Source organism: Misgurnus anguillicaudatus, chromosome 11 (genome assembly GCF_027580225.2).
Source record: "Misgurnus anguillicaudatus chromosome 11, ASM2758022v2, whole genome shotgun sequence".
NCBI lineage: Eukaryota > Metazoa > Chordata > Actinopteri > Cypriniformes > Cobitidae > Misgurnus > Misgurnus anguillicaudatus.
Genome location: NC_073347.2, coordinates 8,514,945 through 8,538,210, shown reverse-complemented (window position 1 = coordinate 8,538,210; position 23,266 = coordinate 8,514,945). Strand labels below are relative to the sequence as shown.

The 23,266-nt window shown below is 37.8% G+C and overlaps 1 protein-coding gene across 4 annotated transcripts in view; it reads left to right on the top strand.

Annotated features, from left to right (window-relative positions):
• The window catches only part of LOC129415743 (serine/threonine-protein phosphatase 2A 56 kDa regulatory subunit delta isoform), a 73,381-nt gene that overhangs the window by 31,488 nt on the left and 18,627 nt on the right, over positions 1–23,266 (top strand). For all 4 annotated transcript variants that reach the window (XM_073872967.1, XM_073872966.1, XM_073872969.1 and 1 more), the window contains one exon: positions 16,698–16,897. In XM_073872967.1, coding sequence (XP_073729068.1) covers positions 16,698–16,897 — 200 coding nt within the window. The remainder of the gene's footprint in view (positions 1–16,697; positions 16,898–23,266) is intronic.

Below are 23,266 nucleotides of genomic sequence, written 5' to 3'. Positions count from 1 at the left end.
GTTAGTAGAATTACATTTATGGCTATCACTGTGTACTAACTAGGGGTGTGTGACGGATCAAAAAACTCACTGTTCGGATCACATTACAGTTTTTGAGGCACAGATCAGATTATTTTTCCGATCAGCAAAAAGCGGGTGGGAAAAATCTAATAAACAATAAAGAAATTGCAAACATTTATAAAAAAGAACAAAGTTGTACATTTAATAAGGTCTGAAATTAGCATTAGGTACAGAAATCAAATTAAATGAATCATAACACAATAAATTAAATATATTATTATTTTTTAGAGCTATTTGTCTCTTTGTCATGGGTTGTTTGATTAACATTAATGACACAGACTTAAGTAGGTTCATCTGACTGTAATCTATACATACACTTAAGACATAAACAAATGTTTTTATTAGAAAACGAATACTGTGGAGAGAATTTTGTTTATATGTGCCCTGTCAATAACAGAGAGATTTTATGTTTGCTTGTTTTTTTTTTAAACGCGTCTCTCTCGTATGTGCACTATTAAGGGCACTTAAACGTACGCGCGCGCACACACAGAGAAGGAGGGTGAATCTCAAACAGCGCAACAGTCGCTCCACATAAAAACGTTGCGTTGTGTTTCATTGCTTTATTCGCCAATTGTATATTAATGGATTACAGTATGAGACACATTAGCGCGACTCTCTCTAAAGTTTACACATCAAGACATGCTTAATCTTTGCAGACGCGTGCAAACAGCTTGACCGTGAGTGAAACCTGCTTGAGCACGAGGGGTGTGTGACGAGTGATCACCGTGAGTCAAACCCAAGCGCTAGCGCACAGATGAGAGGGGCGCGGTTGACATTCATTTTCGGTTGACATTTTCGGCTGGATTTTTTATTTGGGCCGAAACCGATAATGCCATTTTCGGCGACCGAAATTTCGTTGCACCCCTACTATCCCGTCTTGCCCGAGCTAACAGAAAGTCACACAAATGCATTCTGCATAGCCGTGCATATGAAACTGCATAGCCGTACAGCAGTCAGAATGCCTTTGATGAGGTGCCTACAATTGACAAGCCAGTGTTTTATTATGAGTCCTGTTTTAACATCACAGGAATGGCCGTGTACGTGCGTGCTTTACCTTGGGGAAATAATGCACTGTGTGACAATGACAAGCTGGTGTAGGGAGTGCGATTCTCCGAGCAATGTTCTGCTGGGAAACCCTGGGTTTGGCCTTTCATGTGGATGTAAATTTATTTTGTGCCACTTACCTAAATATTGTTCTCTTTGTGACGGTGATGTTCCCTGTTATAAATGGCTGCTTCCAGCAGGATAGGGCACACATTGTTCAGAAAGGGTTCAAGGGTTCAGAGTGTTGCTCTGGCTCCCAAATTCCCTAATCCAGTAGAACATCTGTGAGATGTGCTAAATCAGCACTATCAATCTTCTTTGGCTTCACCTCTACCACAGGACACCTATTAAGTGTGATCGCAAAGCGTGCCAGAGCGCGTTTCAAAAGGAGAGACGTCAGGTGTGTCTCGTCGGGTCTTTCTTAAAAAAAAAAAAATTATGCACATTGGATTTAGGTCATTTTAGGTTAGGTACATTTCTTTGGACCTAGTTTGCATCTCAGCACCATGCACATCTGCACACATGGTCCTAAATTCATTTTTGCACGCATTTATTTGTAGTCGCAAATGCGAGTGAAATACTTGCACTGTCGAGCCCTGTTATGTGAAACAAATCTTTTCTCTGGTGTAAGAAAGGAGTACAGAGAATGTTGAAATTTGTTTTTGTTCTGATGTTGTGCCTCCATGCACTGCTACAATAGTGTTCATTAATCTCATGCATCTTAAAATACTCCAGGCCATTTAGTGCGTCATGAGCAGTCTTGTGGAGCCTTGACCATTATACGTTGTTCACCTTTCGATGCAGGGTGCCAAACAGATACATGCATTAGAACAATGTCTCTGTGTGTTTGTTTCTGGCCTAGACAACCCTGCTTCTAGCTGTCTGGCACTGTTTCTAGATGTCCACATGGCAAACAAACAGAGGAAGCTTGGAAGTTTCGCTTTTCCTGTCTTTGTGTGCGACCTATGCTTCAGTCAAGCCAAACATTAGTCTAGGAATTCCTTTGAAATGAGTGGTAATCACCCAGTGCATTTATTTTTTTAGCATCAGCCATGTTTCCCGTTTGTGTGTGGTATGTGTGGGTTTTATGTGGGCACGAAGTGAATGTTGATCTAATGTTTAGAAATATTATTATCGACCTATAATCCACTGATGTGGAGACAGATTGTAGACAACGGCATGCATATATGCATAATTTATTTATGTCTGTATATTATAAATTTGTAAGTAGATCGATTAACAGAGAGCTCTGAAATCTTAGTTGCTTTTGACAAGTGGATTACATAAGTTTTGCAATTACATTTTTGAACGAGCTTTAGAGATCAGCGAGACACATAACATAAAAACTTTGCAACATCACATTAGCTATTTTAGACATCTATTTTTTTCACAATGAGTTTAATGTGCTTTAGGACAGATAGTAGGGTGGTCCTTATAATGGGTCAATTTTTTAATGTTCAACCCCACCCCCTAAATGTGTTAGGATATCAATAAAAACACACTGTGCACAATTTTTAATTGTTCCTAAAATATCTAGAGGTTGCTCAAAGCCTTATAATAAGCCTCAAAATATTTCCGAAATCGCATATTTTTGCAAGAACTGTACCATTTAAAAACGCACAACACATATAAAACTTGCTTTTTTGAGGGTAACTTTTTTCCAGTTATTTCAGTCTCTTCTGATTCGAGTAACCATATAACGGACTTGCTTCTTGTTGCTTCAACCATTGTCTTAAGTGTATTTTGTCTATTGTGCTTTATTCACATTGAAGCTTTCTTGCTTTGAAAGACATATCACAACTAAAACAGGAGTTTTAATTGAATGGAGCATGCTCAAATAAGTCCATTGCTGCCATAAGTATACATTATTTAACAATTATACATACTAGCACAAAGTATCACATAATATGTGAATGTGTTAAACTTCAAAGGTCTTGAGCAACCTCTAAATATTAATTAATATTGAAAAAAATTGCCCAATTTTTTTATTTATTCAAACATATTGAGAGCATGAACTTTTAAAAGTTGAAAAATAAGGACCACCCTAACAGATAGGATAGATTTTTTAATAACAACTTTGATTCAAAGGGGACTTATTTTGAAAATATGACTTCCATGTTTTCCATGTTTAAGTGCTATAATGGGTCCCCAGTGCTTCTATCAACCTAGAAAATGTCAAAAAGAACAACCCAGTAACTTACGCCACGTATTGCTTTGCTCGCTCTTGATTACTCGTGGGATTTAACTTTGTGTCATGCAAATTTTTCACTTGAGTTGAATATTTTCAACTTGCGCAAAGGTTCGTTTGAGGCGAATAGCGTGTATTTTCGCGGCAAGCGCGCCACCCAATTCGCGACATTCACATCGCCCCACGCGAGGACTCGTCTAATAACGTCTTTGCATTGACTTTGTATGTAATCTACTCGCGCAAATCGTGTAACTCGCATTTGGTGTGAACCCACAGTTAGTTTTGGTAAACCATTTTCTGCAAGCATCTGAAAAAGTGGGTCATTGAAATGTGGCTTCCCTTGTGATGTCAGAAGGCGATCTTTTTGTAATAATACTGCCCCTGAAGGGCTCGTTATAGTTTTGCATAGGTCCTACAGCGTAGCCGCGACGTGTAGGTTCCGCATCAGTTTTCATTTATACTTTTGCGTCAACGTGCAAACACGCGCGGACCACTGGTCCGCAGTATCCACGCGTATAACCACAGTATCAGCACGACCGTCAAAGAAGAAGAAGCTTGGCAAGTTAACCCACAAACAAAGAAGAAACAGCAACTTGTGTATTATTTGAGAAGCCCAGCAGTGGTGGAAGTAAATAAACAGCGGCAAAGCTAATCTTTGTTTTCACCTTTGCAAATGGAAATACCTATGATGCAGTTTTTTTTAACCTGACGGGAGGGGTTCTGGTTCTAACACTCACTGTTAAAATTTTTGCGAGGTGCATGTCAGGCTACACAGAGCAACGTACAGGCTACGGATAACCTACGGCGTAGACCTTACGCACGACTATAAATCAGGCTTTAATCTGCACTACCCAACTACTGCACTGCCATTTAGTGCACAGAGAGAGAGAGAAAATAATTGACAGCAGAATTGAGTTTCAATGTCGACAAACCACCATCACGGCGATCAGTGTTTGCATTTCATCAACTCATTTGCATTTTAAAGGACACACTAATTTTTGCTCACACCTGCAAAGTGACAATTTTAACAGCTAAAACCTCACATATGTACTCTGTGGAAACCAACGATTTATTTAACATCTTAAAGTCTTGTAAATGTCCCCTTTAAATTTCAGTGGAAAATTGTGTTAGAATTTGTTACAATTTATGTAATCTCTCTGTGATGTTTTTCATGTTTGAAAATAGTTTACCAAAATATGTGTGGCTAAATATTATATTGGAATATACAAAGAAAATTATTATTGTTCCTTGAGTTCATTTCAGCCCTAACAGGCTTTTGAACAAATACTTGCCTATTTCAAAGTGTTGTGAAGAACACTGCGTATCATGGGATGGTTGCCTGCAGCAGTTCAGTCTCAAAGTACCACACTGATGCCTATGCAATAGAAACACTGTTTATTGAATAAGAATATGAACCACATAAAAAATATAAACCATAATTTCTTTATTTGACACATCACACATTTTAGAGAAAAATTGATCGGTTACATTCTTTCAAAACTAAATAATAACTTGGTCATAACAAATGATTTAGTTTCAGAACGATGCTGCTTTGGCAGATTCATGCAGTTGTTATCCAGCTGTTATCCAATTACAACTAATTCAATTACAATGTTTAGATTAAATTTATAGAAAATGGGTTTACACTCTTAGGTTTAAAAATAGAGAGAGGATGCACTCAGGATGTTAATTAGTGCCGTGTTCAAAATATTTATACGGCAATACATCATCGTTAACTTCTGATGATGCGCGTATCGATTCTGACACACTATAGGTAGATACACTGCAAAAAAAGACTTTCTTATTATTTTTGTCTTGTTTTCAGTACAAATATCTAAATATTCTTAAATTAAGATGCATTTTCTTGATGAGGAAAATAACATAAGTCTAGTTTTTAGACAAAAAAGCATAACATTTAAGTGAATTTGTGGATAAAACTAATAAAAAATTATTGTGTTTTACCATTGGTAGATTATATTTGCTCATTTTAAGGACAAATTCACTTAAATTGTATGTTTTTTGTCTAAAAACTAGATTTATTTCCTTAGGTTATTTTGCTCATCAAGAAAATACATCTTAAAGAGCACCTATTTCATTGCTGAAAACAACATTATTTTGTGTATTTGATATAATACAATGTGTTATTTATACATTATTTTCCACATATCGTACATTTTTATAGCTTCAGATTTTACTCTTCCTGAAACGCACGAATCTGAAAAGCTCTGTCCCTGATTGGCCAGCTAATCTGTACGTTGTGATTGGCCTGAATTCCTCTGACGTCAGCTGGAAACGTGATGCTCCTTACCATGTTTGAAAGATTTGCGCACAATCCAATGCTAACAGGTGTTAACTTACAGGCTGTAAGTCCGAAGCAGGAGGAATTATGATAATGTCGGCCTTGTCTACATCACCAATCCCAGGAAGTAAACTGTTGCCTACAATCCATGTGTTTCTTGTAGTCCAAGAAAATAAATTTATGATGGAGACGATAACTTATGTCATTGCTTACTTTGGGGTTGTACCTTTTGTACCACTTACACACCAAAGGAAATGTAAAATTGTGAATCGGAACAATTGATGCTCTTTAATTTAAGTGTAATTAGATATTTGTACTGAAAACAAGACAAAAATACTAATGCTACGTACACACCAAACGCGGGTGATCGCGTTACTCGCTCAAGATTTCTCACGGGATTTAACTTCCTGTCATACGAATTTTCGGCTCGACTTGAATATTTTTAACCTGGGCGAAGATGCGTTTGAGGCGAATAGCGCGTGTTTTCGTGGCAAACGCGCCGCCCACTTCACATCATTCGCATCGCCCCACGCGAGGACTTGTCTGATCGCGTCTTTGCATTGACTTGGTATGTTATCTACACGCGCAAACCGTTGAACTCACGTCTGGTGTAAACCCACAGTCTTTTTTGCATTGTAATTATTATGCAATAATTTTCCGTATCGGGATTTGAATCGTATCATGAAGTTCTTGCATTCACATCCCGATACACATTCAGGGTGTTAATCCATACCAACAAACAATAGGTAATAATAAAGCAGTATCACACAAGAAGTGTTTACATCAGCACAAGAATTTAAATTACATCAGCATGTAAATTACATCAGCACCTGTTTTTGATACACAGTGCCTTTCACGCAATGCACAACATGTTCAGTTCAGAACTTTGCGTCGATAAATATAAATGTTGATAACCTTTATTACCACTCTTATAAATTCATGCCTATGTGACTAAAGATGAAGATGACCTGATAAAGATAACCTGCTGTAAGGTCACTTAAGGTTTGCCTGCAGAGTTTCATTCTGACTCTAATGACTGTTTGTGCTTTGCTGCTGTAGGGCATCGCTCTGTCCTTCATGATGCGATTATTTTTATCTACCAGTGGGTTTGGATTTTATCTAACCATACTGTGGACATTAAACAAAACTTTTTTTAAGGAGTATGCATTGTATATGTTTGCACAGATATACAAATAAGTGTCCTTCAATCTAAATCATTTAAAATGGATTATTGCTGTACTAAAGTAGTGACGATGAGAAATCAGTTTTGAAAGCGCTTACACAGTACTTAGATATAGGGGAATTAAAAATACTCTGTTTATTTGTCTGACTTTAATGTTGTATAATGTGACTGTAAGAAAAGCAGAAGAGTAATTGTTAATGCCAATATCCAATGTCCTTTCAGATTAACCCAATGATTACACTAAACTGATGCTCCTTTTTTTTGCCATGTATCATTGTGTCCTGAGGTTACTGCATGTGCTCTTCAAAAGTGGTGAGTGTTTATATTGGGCCCTTCACAGAAGTCACATTATAATCTAAATTTAGAGATGCCTTTAGAAACTATGAATAGTACTTGTTGATCGTGTTTGTCGATGACCTAGTTGAACTGTTGGTTTGATTGGGTGTTTTAGGGTAACTTGCGTGTATTGAATTTTGTGTATATATTTTTGTTCTAGCATGAATGTAGTTTTGATAGATTTTATTTGATTTAGTTGAAGGGCCAAGGTGAAGATTAGTGATGCTCTAAAATGAAATCAAATTGAAAAATGAAGTCATACGGGCAAAAAACAAAGCTGACATTTTTGCATGTGGTTAAAGTTGTTCCTACTTCATTTGGCATCACTACAATAACATTTGCGCTGTCCATTGCTTTATTGGCCTTTAAACAAATTGAAGATACTGAGATAATTTTGCTTTCTCAAATGCAATGTTATGAGAAGAAACCCGTATACTAACAGTGATCTTAGGGGCTGTTTACACTTGGTATTAAGATGTGTTTTCATGGATCGGATCACAAGTGGACGAGAGAGACACCTTACGTTTACACCCGGTATTTAAATCTGTCTCTTTTGTCCACTTTCGACTGCTTCTGTCCTGAATACTGTGAGGGGTCGGTCTGTCGGGACGGTGGGTGAGTCTCTCTGCTGTCATTCAAACCCAAGCGGGAGTTTATATGGACGCGAACTAATATTATGTCGGTGTCCTCTGGTTGTTTAGCAAGTAAACATTCTGCACAGTGTTTTTTACGTGTATATGTTAGAGCTTTCTCTGATTGAGAAATTGAATTGATGAAATAGGATCGCGCATCTTTCACACGCTTTCAAAACGAAACTATGGAGATCAGCCGCTTTAGTTTTATCAATGAAAGTCAAAAAATAGCGCTGTTCACCGTCTGTTCATGCCAGAAGTCAGAAAAGACGTAAAACTTGTGTTTAGTACCTCAGATTAGATAAATGGGCGGAGAGAAGGCGGTCGTGTGTGGCTGTTCAAACACATTTAACCACATGTGCGTTCCGGAACTACAAAAGCGATCCAATCGAAAATGGTTTCGACTACCTCTGGATGTGGTTGAAAGTGGTCAAAAGTGGACGAGCTCAAAACGTTTTGAACACGGTTTACACCTGGAATTAACGTCGTCCACTTGTGATTCGATCGATGAAAACGCATGGTAATGCCAAGTGTAAACAGCCTCTTAAAGTAAGCGTATTACCTACAATACCTAATACACATCAAAGGACTTATTGTCAAACATCATAAAGGTCCGATACATATTTGCAAGCTTCATATGTCAAACGTGCAATAAATGTCTCTGATTGTGATTACCCTAATGCACTTTGTGTTAGTCCCCTGCCTGTGTAAATTTGTTAGTTTTAATTTATAGATGACTAAAATGAAAACCGTGTTGCACCTAATTGCATATAAAACCTGCTTCATGTGCATAAAAACACATGCAAAGTGCTAAAGATGAGCAACTTATGTTTTGAAAATGTACATTTATTTTTTTGCTCCTATCAGTCTACAGAGCAAAAGTAAGTGTAGATTGATGGATCTCTTTTTTGGTGGTTAGCTGCAACATCACCTAGGTATGTTTATAGCACAGTATGGTACTCATAACAGTCAATGCCACATTGATATGGGCCGTCCCACCTGTAGGACTCAAAGAAACAGAAGGCTCATAAAGCAATAGTCACTAAGCCGGTGCTATGTGCTTGTGCTATTTGTGTGTCTGTGTACAGAGAGCAATAAGTGGTTCCCTGCTCCAGGGCTGCTGTCACATACCAGTTTGATTTACTGGATTGTGACTTTGAGATAATCGAATAGGCCCATGGTGAGACTTTTGACTGCCTGCCGCTAAATTGTGTGCTTTGTGTGGGCAGAGGCAGTGCTCTGTTGTTTTTTTATTCACTAGCTGTTTACTTTTTCCTGCAATAGCTCTCACTTTTTGTATCTCTCTTTGGATTTTTCCATTGGTTTCCCATTTATTAGAAATTCATCTATTGATAAGCCACCAATCCTTATAAACTAATATTTATGACTTGGATAAATTATTAGAGACAGATCTAAAGGGCTGTTTACACTTTAACACCTTCGGACCCTGTGTCCACTGAAATGGACATAACATGCTTTGTGGTTCAAACCAATAAAAATGCTGATCAGCCAATCAAAAAAAGGCACAATGAAAGGGAAATACATATTGACTGGTTAACCGTTAAACGAAGGTAAGAATTTTGATGACGAAAATTACGTCATGTCGACGGCACGCGGACGTCCCTAGTATACCTCCGGCTTAATACTATCAATTAACCCTATTTGTTAAAGCACGATGTGTGTCAAAACGTCCATACAGACATTGCGCCATTATTCAATCCTTAATTTGTAAAGGTCTGGTAAAGTAATCATTTGTACTGTATGTGTGTCCGTGCTCGAGTATGGATTGGAAGCTGCATGGAGACACGTCCGCACATACAAAATTAGTGGCCAGACCTTCGCTGATCACCTCTGTCCTAGACCCAGACGATAAACATCTCCCTTTGTGAACAAACTGAGAAAGAAGACGCAAAAGCAAAACTTTTTGAAATGTGTCCTGCTTTAGAAATGGCCACTGTGGTAGATGAAAAGTCCGTCCTCTTTGAATATTAATCCTCTAGACTGATCGCATGCTTTTTGATAATGTAATATTGCCTGAAAATATGATAATATGAAATAAAATGTTTGTTTTTACTGGATCACAGACCATCATCAACTGTATTTTTACTCAATGCAGGGAACTACACTGCGACCAAAATGGTCGCATATGCGACCTTTTGAACTGCCGTTGCGGCCCTAATTTTTAATGGGTCGCAAATGTGCTACCTAATGTTTTAGACAATATGCTATGATTTACTATTAAAACAGAAATGTGGATTTTAAGTGCGTTTTATAACGTGCTCTGAGCATTCAACACGTTGGCTTCATTTTGCGTGAAAGCACGTCGTGTCTCTCCCTATGAGTGTGTGTTCGCGTGCTCTCTGTTTCTCAATGAATCAATGAATTGGGTGGGACGCGAAGCAAGCGCAGTGTCTTCCATGTTTCTGAACTTGAGCAGAGGTCTCTCTTCACTGAGGACGCGGGACCCGTATGGTTCCAGGTTTATATTTTAAATGGTCTGTAGGGTCCGGTTAGTTCCTAGTTTAATTACTTTGGGACCCAAGTCTGATTAAAGGCGGAGTCCATGATGTTTGAAAGCCAATGTTGATATTTGAAATCACCTAAACAAACACGCCCCTACCCCAATAGAATCTGGACCTTCTGTTGATATACCTGCCCCACACATACGCAACCCGGCATTTGATTTGATTTCATTGGCTATAAGTGTGTTTTGGTAGTCGGCCCGTCTCCTTTTCCAATGCGTTTTTCAAACATCGTGGACTCCGCCTTTAATATTGTGTTTATAACCCGAGTCGATCGGAAAACGGCCATGAGCGCTACCGCGCTAAAGCTCGAGTGCAGTTTCAGCGTGCCTTCGGTTTCCATGGCGATGGTTCTTGTTACGACCACGCGCTGCATTTTCTTTCTCACATTTTTTTTAATAATCTTATTATTAATAAACTATATCTTTTCTAAAACCATATCCATATTAAGTTTGCACAGAGATTGTAGCAAAAAAGCAATGCTAATGTCAAGCCAATTGCACTGAACGAGCAAAGCAATGTAAAGTCTGTCACCGGGACAGCAAGTAGACTTTTAAATCTGAAATAATGAGTGGATTAAGCTTTTTAAATCGGCAAGAGAGAAATAGAAAGATAGAGCAGAAGCAGTAAAAGTGCCTATCTAATAGAAATTATTACCATTATAACATCAGTCATAACATCAGTCACTTTTATAATCTATAGACCTGCACTGTCTAATATACTATACATAGTATTGTATTATATTGAGTTTGATAAAAGGGGTCTAATTGCTTCATATATCAGTGCAAAAACAGTAAGTGTTTTCGTTGTGCTTTGACAAACAGTGTCAGATTTTTTAATGGCAAAGAAAGTTTGGGGTGGTTAGATTAATGAAATATAATGTGAAATTAATATTAATTTTCAATAAATCGAAGTATTGTGTTGTGCACACATTATTAGTTCTTCGTCACATGTATAGTAGACCATTATTTGTCAGTGGGATTGCCCTTTTCACCGGCTACCACCACAAGTACATTTCAGATCTGTGGGAAACAGATCTTGTATCAGTTAACTGTTAGTGTTCGGTTAACAAACTGCAGTTGTCCGTCGGGAAAATTTACTGAAATGAACATCCCTACACACTGATTAATCAACTGAAAAATCAGGTCTGAAGGGGTTAACAATCCCCAAAACCTAAACCGTAACAATAACTATAATAGCGTCTATATCACCGGACAATAACAACAACTTTTGCTCGTGCGCCGTAGTACTCACACTAATTATTTACCTTTTAATTAACTAAGATAAATTTATTGCAAACGTTTTTATGAAAGGAAATGTACAATATGTCATTGTAAATGCAACAAGAATAGCATTCACGTTCAGAGGCTTTAACCAGCAGACCGCTGCGTGTCGCATTTCAAATATGCAAGCACTTTAAACTCCAATCAATTTGATTTGCTGTCAATGGTTAATTCTGCATCTCTATTGTTATAGTTATAATGTGAACTCTGCTATTTAATTCAGAATGATTTTTAAAACTATAGTTTTAGTCCATTGTGTGGCACGTTACTTAAGAGTCTATTGATTTACATTTTCATCAGTGTATACTAGTTTATTTGGTATAAGATTGCTTTGAAAAGGCCTCTTTTATGTTCATCAACTGAAAAGCTGTTGGATACAGACAGTGGTGTCAAAAGTATTCATATTCATTACTCAAGTAGAAGTATAGATACTAGGGTTTTAAAAGACTTTTGTAGAAGTTGAAGTATCAACTCAAGCTTTTTACTCAAGTAAAAGTGAAAAAGTACTGGTTTCAAAACTACTTAAAGTATAAAAGTAAAAGTAATGAAAGGAAAAAAATGTCATTAGAGAAAAAAGCCTAGGCCGCACCACAGGGGCCTTTTGGGCACTACCCTATCTCCTCTAAAAAATGTTTCTAAAGGCCATAATAACTATAGTGTTATTAAAATGTTAATGTTAAAAAATTTGGGATGCACTAGGGCCAGGGGTAGGCAACGTCAGTCCTGGAGTGTCGATGTCCTGTAGATTAGCTCCAACCCTTATAAAACCTTGGTTACCTGTAGTTTCAGGTGACTTTAACCTTTATTAGTTTGTTCAGGTGTGCTTGATTAGACCTGGAGCTAAACACTGCAGGACATCGGCACTCCATGTTGCCTACCCCTGCACTAGGCTATCGGTTTCAACCACATACGGTATATGCCCATTAAAAATGAACGCATTTCAATTAGGGCTGCAACAACGAATCGATTAAATCGATAAAAATCGATTACTAAAAGTGTTGGCAACGAATTTCATTATCGATTCGTCGTGTCGCGTGACGCAGAGACGTTTAATTTAAAAAAAGAAAAAAATAAACCCTTCAGTTAAGCGCGGAGCGGAGTGAACACACTCGTGCTGCGTCCCAGGCAGCCTATTTCTATACTATATAGTAGGCAAAGAGTATGAGAAGTAGTGCTTTTCGCCTACTGTATAGTGTGGAGGTATGCTGTTTGGGACGCAGCGTCGGTCTCTCTCGCGCACTGTTGCTTGCAGAGTTCGGCGGCTCATAGACAGGGCGGAGAAAAGACAGGGCGGCGGGGAAAAGATGAAAAAACCAGCAAAGGTAGAGGAAAACCACATGTCAGTGTTTTACTCATCCCAAACGTAAGCGCGTCACCTGGAAGTTAGCCGGCAAAGAGGTAAACAAACAAAGACGACACGCTTATGCTTTATGGAGCGACGACAGCGGGTAAAAAAAGTTTCTAGAACGAATAAAAAACTCCAATGACAAACTCCACTGATATTAAACAATGAAATAAAACTTTGAGAGGGAGTTGTATGAACGCTTTTCCCCGTCATGGACCTTTACGTAAATTCATCGCGCCATCACTCTCCTGCTGCCCTTTCCTGCGCGCTCCAGCTCATGCCGACTGCCAAGCAACATACAGTAAGTGCCGCCTTTTGTTGCATAAACATCGTCTTACATTTTTTAAGGCGAAGTAATGAATGGTGTATTTGCATTTTGCGCGGGAGTAGAAGAAGCATTTTCCGTTTTCACAAGACGCATGTATGTGGCCAAATGTAAATAGAACAGTTTTAACAAATGAGATAGCTATCTGATCAGAGAAAACACATGAAGTCAAATATAAAGGTACAAAGCTGTCACTGGGGCAGTACCCTTTATAAAAAGTCCTAATATGTACCATTTAGGTACAAATATGTATCTTTGAACTGCCAATATGTACTTTTGAAGTACAAATATGCACTTTTTGGGTACAAAGGTGTACCTTTTTGAAAGAGTACTGTCCAGTGACAACTTTTGTACCTTTATTTCTAGTGTACTCATTTACTATCTTTTTGATCCCATCAAGAGAGGCTTCTTGATGGGAAATGCATCATAAAAAAGTCTATATATTTGGCAGATGTAAAGCATACATGTGTATTTTTTGTGTGTTAGTCCATTTTTTATTTATTTTATTATTATTGTAACAGCTCAGGTATGTTCAAGGAGCAACATGTTTGTGTAATTTCTAAAGATTTTTGTTCTGTTTTGAATAAGGGGTTGGAAATGAATGCTTTTCTTGTTTTTTTGTTTTTTATCCGATTCATCGATTAATCGAAAAAATAATCGACAGATTAATCGATTATTAAAATAATCGTTAGTTGCAGCCCTAATTTCAATACAATGCAAACAAATACATTAAAGCAGTGGTTCTCAAACTGGATGTCGCCAGATGGTGCCAGGGGCCCCAGTTTTATAATATTTTATGAAATACATTAGTTTATTATAAATTCTGTGTAATTAAAACTCAGAAAAATAAGGCTACTAAACAAAAGCAATAAATTGTATAATTTAAAATGTTTTGTTTAATTCAAATTTTAAGTTTTAGAATATTTATGTCAATCCACTGTACACAAGGGAGGCCGCAAAAAATGTTTGATAACAACTGCATTAAAGATCCATATATGTGTACTACTGAGCATTAACATGTGTTCCATAGAGAGGAAGATATAATGACTAGTTGCCTATAAATATTGTAATGGTGCAAAAAGTCAATCTTCAGAGCAGTGCCGCTGGTGGCCAAACTTTTACAGTGGTGCCCTCTTAAGTTAAAAAACAACAAAATCACACAACTACAGTATGTGTGAGAATACAAATATGCTATTGTTATCATTTATAATTGTATTTTGACAGCAACACAAACTACAAATATGCAATTATATATTATAGCCTATATTTCCTCATCTGTACTTGTGTAGCTAATGGACTTTTGTATACTTTACTTTAGTCAGTATAAATCCAAGCAATTTTGGAGAATTACTAAATGTCTTTATTGTAAGTAAATTAAAAGTCAGGTTTAAGGAAACAGCTGATGTCTATTTACAAAAGCAAAAGTTGGTATGTATGGTTATGTGTTTCATTGATTTAACACTCAAGCATTCAGCTAAGTAGGTTTTGTTAATGCAAATAAAATTTACGGCAGTTATTAGCATATACAAAACAACAATGTTTTTAGCCTAGATATCTTTGCCATGCTTCAAAACGCAACGCAGCACAATGTCGTTTAAGTTGAACAACTGAAGTTACATAATATAAATTGGTATTGTTACACTATTTAAATCACACAGATGAGTTGGTGCCAGCAGCCAGCTATACATTTACACAGGCTTGTTGTGAATGTGAACTGACCTGAAAGTGATGCGCGAGTTTTATTTCGTACTTTTCCATTTGAAGACAGAATGCCGCGTTCTGTTACTGTACAAACAGATGGCGGATGATATCAAAGCATCGCGAGGGGAGACACTCTGCATGCTTTCTAATCGCTCTCGCGGTTCTTTTATGTTTCTCTGTGCAGCGCTATCGAACAAACTTTTGATCATCTGCAGTCAGCTGGGGGGCGGGGATTGCGTACAAACCAATAGGGAGTCGAAATGGTGTATGTTTATACTTCTCATCCAACCACAATCGGATTCTTCTGGATGATGCAATTTATCAAGATAGGTTTTTTTAACGATGACAAGCCGGAATGTAAAAAAAGAAAACAAGTTGAAATTAATAGAAGTAACGAGGCGATTTTTAAAATGTAAGGAGTAGAAAGTACAGATAATTGCGTGAAAATGTAAGGAGTAGAAGTAAAAAGTCGTCTGAAAAATAATTACTCAAGTAAAGTATAGATACCCAAAATATCTACTTAAGTAAGGTAACGAAGTATTTGTACTTCGTTACTTGACACCTCTGGATACAGACCATCCTTATCTCCATTACCATCCACCGCCATCACTCTCATAGCTTTTTTTAGTGATTTCTGCAGGATGTCAAGTTTCGTGGCCTGCAGATATTCTGACAGCATTTTCCAGACTTAAACCATTCTAGAAATATATCCACTAGTGTCATCGGTGTAGAGCTTATGACGTATGTTTCTATACTCCCACACAATTAGAGTATGTAAGCTAAAAGTGGTTTTAGAAATGGACAGAGGGAACAGAGCTAAATAAAACCTTAGGTAAATGAAACATCTTACAATAAAAATGGTTTCAGAGAGCTGCCATTACATCTACATAGATTGAGTGTGTGTGCTTTTGTGCAGAAACAGGACATTCAGGAAGCGCTGCAGCAGCTCTCGTGGATCCTGTTTAATATAGATTCATTGAAGCTGTTGTCTGTGCCCCAGATTTCAGTTTCTTCATTTAATCTCCAGCATGGTTTAAAAGCCTTTCTTTCTCCCTTTTCTTGTTACCCCAGTAGTCCATCTCTTAAACCAAAATCTAAGGTGGCAAATGCCTTCTTTACCAAAAGCAAACATTAGGGATGCACCAAAAGAAAAAATCTTATCCAAAATTAAACACAATAGGCACAATAACTGAACAATTATTTTTAATTTTCCTAATTATTTTGCCAGTTCTCACCGTTGCACAAGTTATATTTTCAGAATGTAATTTTTACTACATTTACACATTTTTAAACATTTACATTATTTCTAGCAAATATCTCAACAACACATTTAGGGGTTCATGCAAACAAGATTATATTGTTGAAGTTTACATATACAGGTTGCATATCATCTATGATGTTATCTATGATATTACCATGTTCGCTGCAGGGCCTGAATATTATGATAAATGCCTGGTGTGGCCACGCCTCAATAGTGAAACATTCAGTAGTACTTAGTCAGCTAACTCTGAATCGGCCATTAAGGACCAAATGTAGTTGCAGCAGCAGTGTGCTGTCTTGGCAGAACAGTGTTATTTTCCTCGGGTGCATGCAGAGCACACAGTTCACAAAATACAGACGGAGATGAGCTTCACAGTCAAGGTGAGAAGAAGGTGTAAATAAAACTCTGGTGGACCAGGGAAACTGCTAGTAGGAACTGGTCTAAAAAAAACTGTCCTTGGAGCTTTGATTGAGGACTTGACTCTTGCCTGACAGATGTCATTCATCTCCTTATTACAGATGCCCCGCCCATCGACCGAGAAGAATTGTTTGTCCAGAAGCTTCGGCAGTGCTGTGTGCTTTTCGACTTTGTGACCGATCCACTAAGCGATCTCAAGTACAAAGAGGTGAAGCGAACTGGCCTCAACGAAATGGTGGAGTACATCACACACAACCGCGATGTGGTCACGGAGTCCATCTACCCTGAAGCTGTCATCATGGTGAGAGGGCACAGATATCTCTTAAGCACACACCAATCAATGAATCCCCATTGTGTCCTTTTTATGGTACCTGTTTATATAAGCATAAAACGTGCATTAAAGTTTACACCACCCACCCTGTTACAAATTACACAATGATAGTAACAGCTCTATCAAAAACCAAAAGAAATAAAGCTAAAAAGTTAAAATTACGATTCAGTATTCAATAAACTTTTCTCAAATATAATTTCAAATATTAATCTATTTTTAGATAGTTTTAGCTTTAGTTCAGGGCTGTAATCTATACAGTGGTCACACACTTGAGTCCTCTTTAAGAGAACCTAACTAAGACCCCTTAAAGTGGACCATGAGGTGAACCAAGTCAATAAGGACAGAGTTCTCTTTACGTTCACACTGTTTTTGTCCTTGAAAGCAGTCACTTAAGCAGTAATAGAGTCTTAGACCTGTTTATGTTTACACTCCTAGAAACATTTACCAGTTTTATTATAGTAAAAGTGTAGTAACCATGTTTTTGGCAAATTAATTACTATTTGTATTACCATAGTTATATTACAAATACCGTGGTGAAACTACGATAGCATGTGCTTCAATGATTTTATGTTGCATTGATGCTGTATGGAATCATTGTGTCGAACAGCTCTTTACACAGTGGTCCAAGTTCAAATATATATTGCATTCATTTGTACATGCAACTCTTTACGCATACTGAACTTATTGGGAGAGACAGATGGGAAAAAAACAAGTGAGTCTGAAGCAGTTTGTAACACACTTTTTTTTTTAACCGTACCGGTACCCAAAAGTGAACCGTCCTCAGACCACCTTCCTAGAGATCTTGGTTCTGTTCACTTTAAAGGGGTCTGAGACCATTTGGTGTGTTCACATAAGGGCCAGAATCCCAGCAAACTGCAGTCAGACCCCTGAAAAGTACCAAGTGGGAAAGCACCCAAGCACCTATAGGTGTTGCAGAAAGTTATACCAAAAAAAATTCCTTTTTCTAACTTGTCTGGCGTTTACTGAATTTAGAAAAGTTTCATTCATCATTCTAAAGCTGATCTCTAACAAAAGTCATCTTATCATTTTTTAGATAACCTACCCATATTTGAGAGTAGGGCTGGGCGGTATGAGCAAAAATTCATATCCCAGTATTTTTTTTTAGGAATGCCGGTATTTGATATATATCCGGTATTTTTTTACAAAAAGGATAAAAATGTTACTTGAAAGTCAAAGCCTTTATTTAAACAGTTTGCATAATCTTTGTGGCTGAAGTTGTTGTACCATAAAGTTGTAAACACTCCCTAATAAACTATCTATTCCACTTCATATCAAAACAAAAATTATATACCATGCAGTACCATATAAAAATCATCTTTGTTAGAGCCTTTATCTTACCCGAAATGACTGTATGCTCATATCCTTGATGGGTGGGAAATGTTTGTCATACCAAAGTTGTTTAGCTGGGTTTAGTTAACTTAATATACAAACCAGTGAAGTTCTTAATCATTTCTTTTTTTACTTTGTTTTGTGCACATGGGCATTATCATGTAATATGATCTTTAATCTATAATATAATTATAATTAGTGTTGGGCGATATGCCCTATTTTCAGATCGTCCTATCGTCAGCCTGTGAGATCGGCGATACACGATATTATCGGGGGGCGGGGCAGTAGTTTACTCATTTTTTTATTTGTTAATTTTTACTCATTATAACAAGTCACTTGATGGGTGGACAAAAAAAACAAGACCGTGACACCGTCATGACCGCAACCTTAAAACTGATGCCATTAAAGCGAGCGCGTCATTAAAACCCTATCATGATTACTTAATAACTGTAAAAACATGCATCTGCGCACGCACACACAAGTGCGCGCACATACAAACTATTCAATGCATTTATTTAGTGCTGTTGCAGAAGACTACACGTGTCAAGCAGTGATGCTCTCATGAGGTGCCTTTTTAAACGCATCGGTCCAGCGGAACGCGATCATATTTTAAATACAATCATATATTAAACACGAGGGACGTGTTGCTACAACTCATCAAATGCATATCATAAACAGGATTAATACCTAGTGATCTGACTTCAGACAGAGCGCAGCTCTCTGCACGTACGCGAGAGTGAGAGAGAGGCGCTAATATGCAGCGGGTCATATTTTAAACAAAAAGTAAAGTTTGCATGCATCAGCTCGCATGAAACGCATTAAACTGAACAAATAAGGATTACTACTTTAGTTTATGTTTAGACTGCGGACGGACGCGAGAGCGCGTGCACGTCAGACAGAGAGAAGCGCAGCTGCTCATGACGCAGCACGCTGGATTTAGTGGTAGAAGGAGACCAAGACGCGCGCATTAAGTGCAGGTACGTGCAAGAAGGAATTCTCTCTATACAAGCTCTCCACGTAAAGTGAAGCCCACAAACCCTCATGTGAGGAAAGCATTGTCAGTGGTAATATAAAACTGCATTGTCGGTGTTAATATAAAGCTATGATGATAATAATAATAATAATAACCATTCACCAACTATCGTCTTGACTATCGCCATGAAAGCCTGCCATTGGCGATATGTCTGAAGATCGTCGATACACGATACTATCGTCTATCGGCACAACCCTAATTATAATTATAGAAAACTGTCCTGCCCATACTATTGAAATTATTATCCATAAAATTAGAAACACACAATTCTCATTAATATACTGAACTGTCTGTAGCATTAAGACTTGTGTTCACAGAATTTGCTAAAGTAGTCAATCCTCTTCATTAGAAGGGGGTGTCACAGTCCTTTTGTCCTTACAGTGTATTCCAGTCACAAAAATGGACAAAACTTAAAAACATATGATCCAAAATAATTAAGTTTATAGAACAGATGTGGTTCTGGAATCTGATTGGCTGCGTGCAAACTGAAACTGTAACGCGCACACATTCAGCACATTTAAAGTGTCTTTGTTTCATTCACACACATCCTCCCTTATTATTTCTTAATAATAATCTCATTAATTCACACTAATAGCTTCACTGAAGCAGCACAATCATTCGTTACTTATTCTAAAGTGACGTTTTAAAATTAAACGGAGACTTGTTTGTGGCTGTTATACTGGGCTTTGAATCTGAGGAAAAAGTTCACCACAATATATCTCCTTCGGAGTTTCTGTTTTATCTACGTACTTGTCCCGTCGAACTAAAGTATAAACGCAGTATCACTCACCTGATATTGCTATAATAGTGATGAGAAATAACTGCAATAGCGTATTAGATAAATAGGTGTTGTGATGGAGCATCAGACATGTTGTTGGGATGAAAGCACACATATGCAGCGGTAACTTAATTCCAATGATCTCTCTGTAAAAGCAGGTTGAGGAGACATTTTATTTTAGTCTTGAACTCAATTATTACAATCCTCCGAGTGCATGCAGCCGCAGTTTTTGAATGTCCACATTCATGAGGCGCATCCAAGCGTCACAGAGTTTCTGCGTGCTTCTCCGTGTCGCGTATTTGCTGTGACGGGCGGGCTCGCGCAGAGCGCGTGTACGCGCGCATGAGTTGCATTAAACCATATCGATATGAACGGTATGGGCTAATTCCGCATCGCGTCGGGAACCCATATCGATATATCCCCTAAATCTGATATACTGCCCAGCCCTATTTGAGAGGTGATCAAAAGAGAACAAGTAAAGTTAGGATGAAATCTTTTTAGTTGTTGTTGTTTAAAAGCAGTGTTTGTTTGTTTTTCAGTTGATATATTGTATACTTATAGGTCCTGTACACACTGCATATTAATTCAGTTGTCACTTCACCTTTTAATGCTTAATCCTGTTCTGTACACACACAGTTCAGTAATTTATGAACCGCATTTACAGAAACTCTGCATAGTGTGTACATAGCCAAACTGAACAACTAGTAGTTAAAAAAGTGTTTAAACATGCATCATGGACATGACAGGTCTCTCTTCTGAAAAAATAAATGCCTAGAAGGGGAAAAAAGTCTTGTGTATGTGCGGTGCAGAAAATGGCAGCGGCACAATCGTTTGCTGACTAGTGTTGCCAGATCAAGAAAAATCCCATAATAAACTGAAATAAATCCAAATGCTTTACCTCAATGATCAAAATATTGGGAGCGGCTCCTTCACACTTTAATAACACCAAAAACTTGATCGCTTCAGGAGCCAAAAGCCATAAAAGGTTAAGTGCCAAACGTTATGTGAGTACAAAAAAGACGAGGACCTGGCAACACTGCAAGGTGGAGGGCAGCCTCACAAATGCGTACAATACACAACGCCAAGACGGAGGTTTATTGCAAAACGCATACTTTCCGCCCCAGAGTACTCTGGTACTTGTTGTTTTTTACTGGATTACTTAAAATTAAAAATGGACAAAATGCACATTTTGCATATGTGTTACAGAACAGTAGTCCTACTTAAATTTTGTTACATTCTCTTTTGACCAAATGTTAAAAGTTTTAACCTCTGTCTAGCACTGCACATCCTCTTTGACCAATACAAAATAAAGGTTTTCTGACCAGTGCAAAGATAATTGCTAGCCAGGCCGGAATAAATCTCCCTCAGATCCACTCAAGTTTAAAGCCAAGTTTACACGTTTTCAACCAAAAACAGAAAACTTTGTGTTTTAGCTGTTTTTGTGCAACAACAGCATTTTGGGGTCCTGAAAATGCAAACTTTTGAGAAAGGCTTTCAAAGTTTTTAAAAACAACATTGTTAAGAACAATAATGCCGCACACCTGTTTGTCCCGGAGAGGTGCGTAGGATAGACAATGAAGTCCAACCATATATTAAAAATAATTATCACAAGATTGTAACATCACATTAAAAAGTGCTTCATCATTCAAACCAAGGGGCGATAATGTTTGCAGAGTGAAAATCCAAAATAACTCTCGTCTCTGTAGAAGCATATCGATGTCTCTGCCTCTCTTCTCTTGTGATCGAAACGTCACAATAAATATTTTCATATTTTGCAAGTTACTAATAGTGTGCGGGATACCCTTTATTTTTAAAAACAACATTGTTAACGTTTCTGTGTAATCTGTAAAAGCATGCGCATATATGTTACATGTTTAGTCTACAGAAGTGTGCGAGTACTTGACAATCACAACAACAATGCATCCTTTTGGACTGTATTTGTGCTACTCAAGATACTGAGTTTAAAGTACACGCGGACAGGAAGTCGCGATCGACTTTACTTCCGTGTTGTGACGTGTTTCTGAGTGAAACAGGATATCACGCAAGGAAAATTATGGGCGTGGCTTGAGTTTTGCTTTGATTCGATATCGAAAAGTAGGCATTTCATTCAGAAATGGAACTGGCAGCAGACTGCAGTTGGAGGGGCGGAGTTAACATATGCTCTCGCCCGAGTCATCTAACTGAAGTACGTTTTCAGATTTTGATTGAAGTTTATAAGGGCACTTGAATAAAAAAAAGACTTACACGGTCATGTTGTGATGCAATAATGCAATATTACGTTAAAAAATAAGAATTGTCAGTTTTGATTTCATTGGGTCGTTAACAATACTTGTCCAAAACAAATATGCATACTCCAGGTCATAATGACCAACCTCATCATCCATCCAAACAAAATTGCTTGATGCTTTTACCGTCTTGATTGTTTGCATTTATCAATCTGTTGAAAAAATATGTTTGTGCGTGAGTGCATAGTGTTTCTTTACAGCGTAACATCGCTAACTACTAGCCTGGCACACAAAAAGTGAGAAATCTTTTCCATTTTTAGTTGTTTTTGTGTAAATGTGCCCTATATGTACACCAAAGAATTGTGGGTAATTACCTGTAATAAATCAAAGCCTAGACACCAGCGCTTTCATTCATTCATTGATAATGTGAAGAGGAAGTGTGCTGTTTACCAACATACGTGGGCAATCACAAATCAGTTGCATTTGCATAGCCATTCAGCTTTGAAACCTCCTCAGATACACCACGTCTCCTCACATCCCCGTTGTCTTCTTTCATGAACTCATTAGACTCTCATGTCCCGCTCTCTTGTCTCCGAGTGATGTGTTAGTGGAAAATATCTGTCCCCTCCTCTGCACTGTCTGGAGGTCTGATTCGACACTAGTCTCAGACTGTGGACACGTTGCGTCATCTTGTCAGAAAACAAAGCGCCGCCTCTCTGCAGCTCTCCCTTTAGTAACACTTCTGTCCTTCCCTCTCAGCCATTTTGGTGATAATCTGAATCTTATCTCTGACCGTCACTTCAGAGCCAGTTGATATTTGAGGTCATACATATTTAATGCTGTGATCCATAGTGAGATCTAATGAAGGATGACATTTCAATGCTTAAGTTAAACGGTGCTTAATTATAAATAGGTTTTTGAGGATATTTTTATGTGCAAATATGACGCTACAT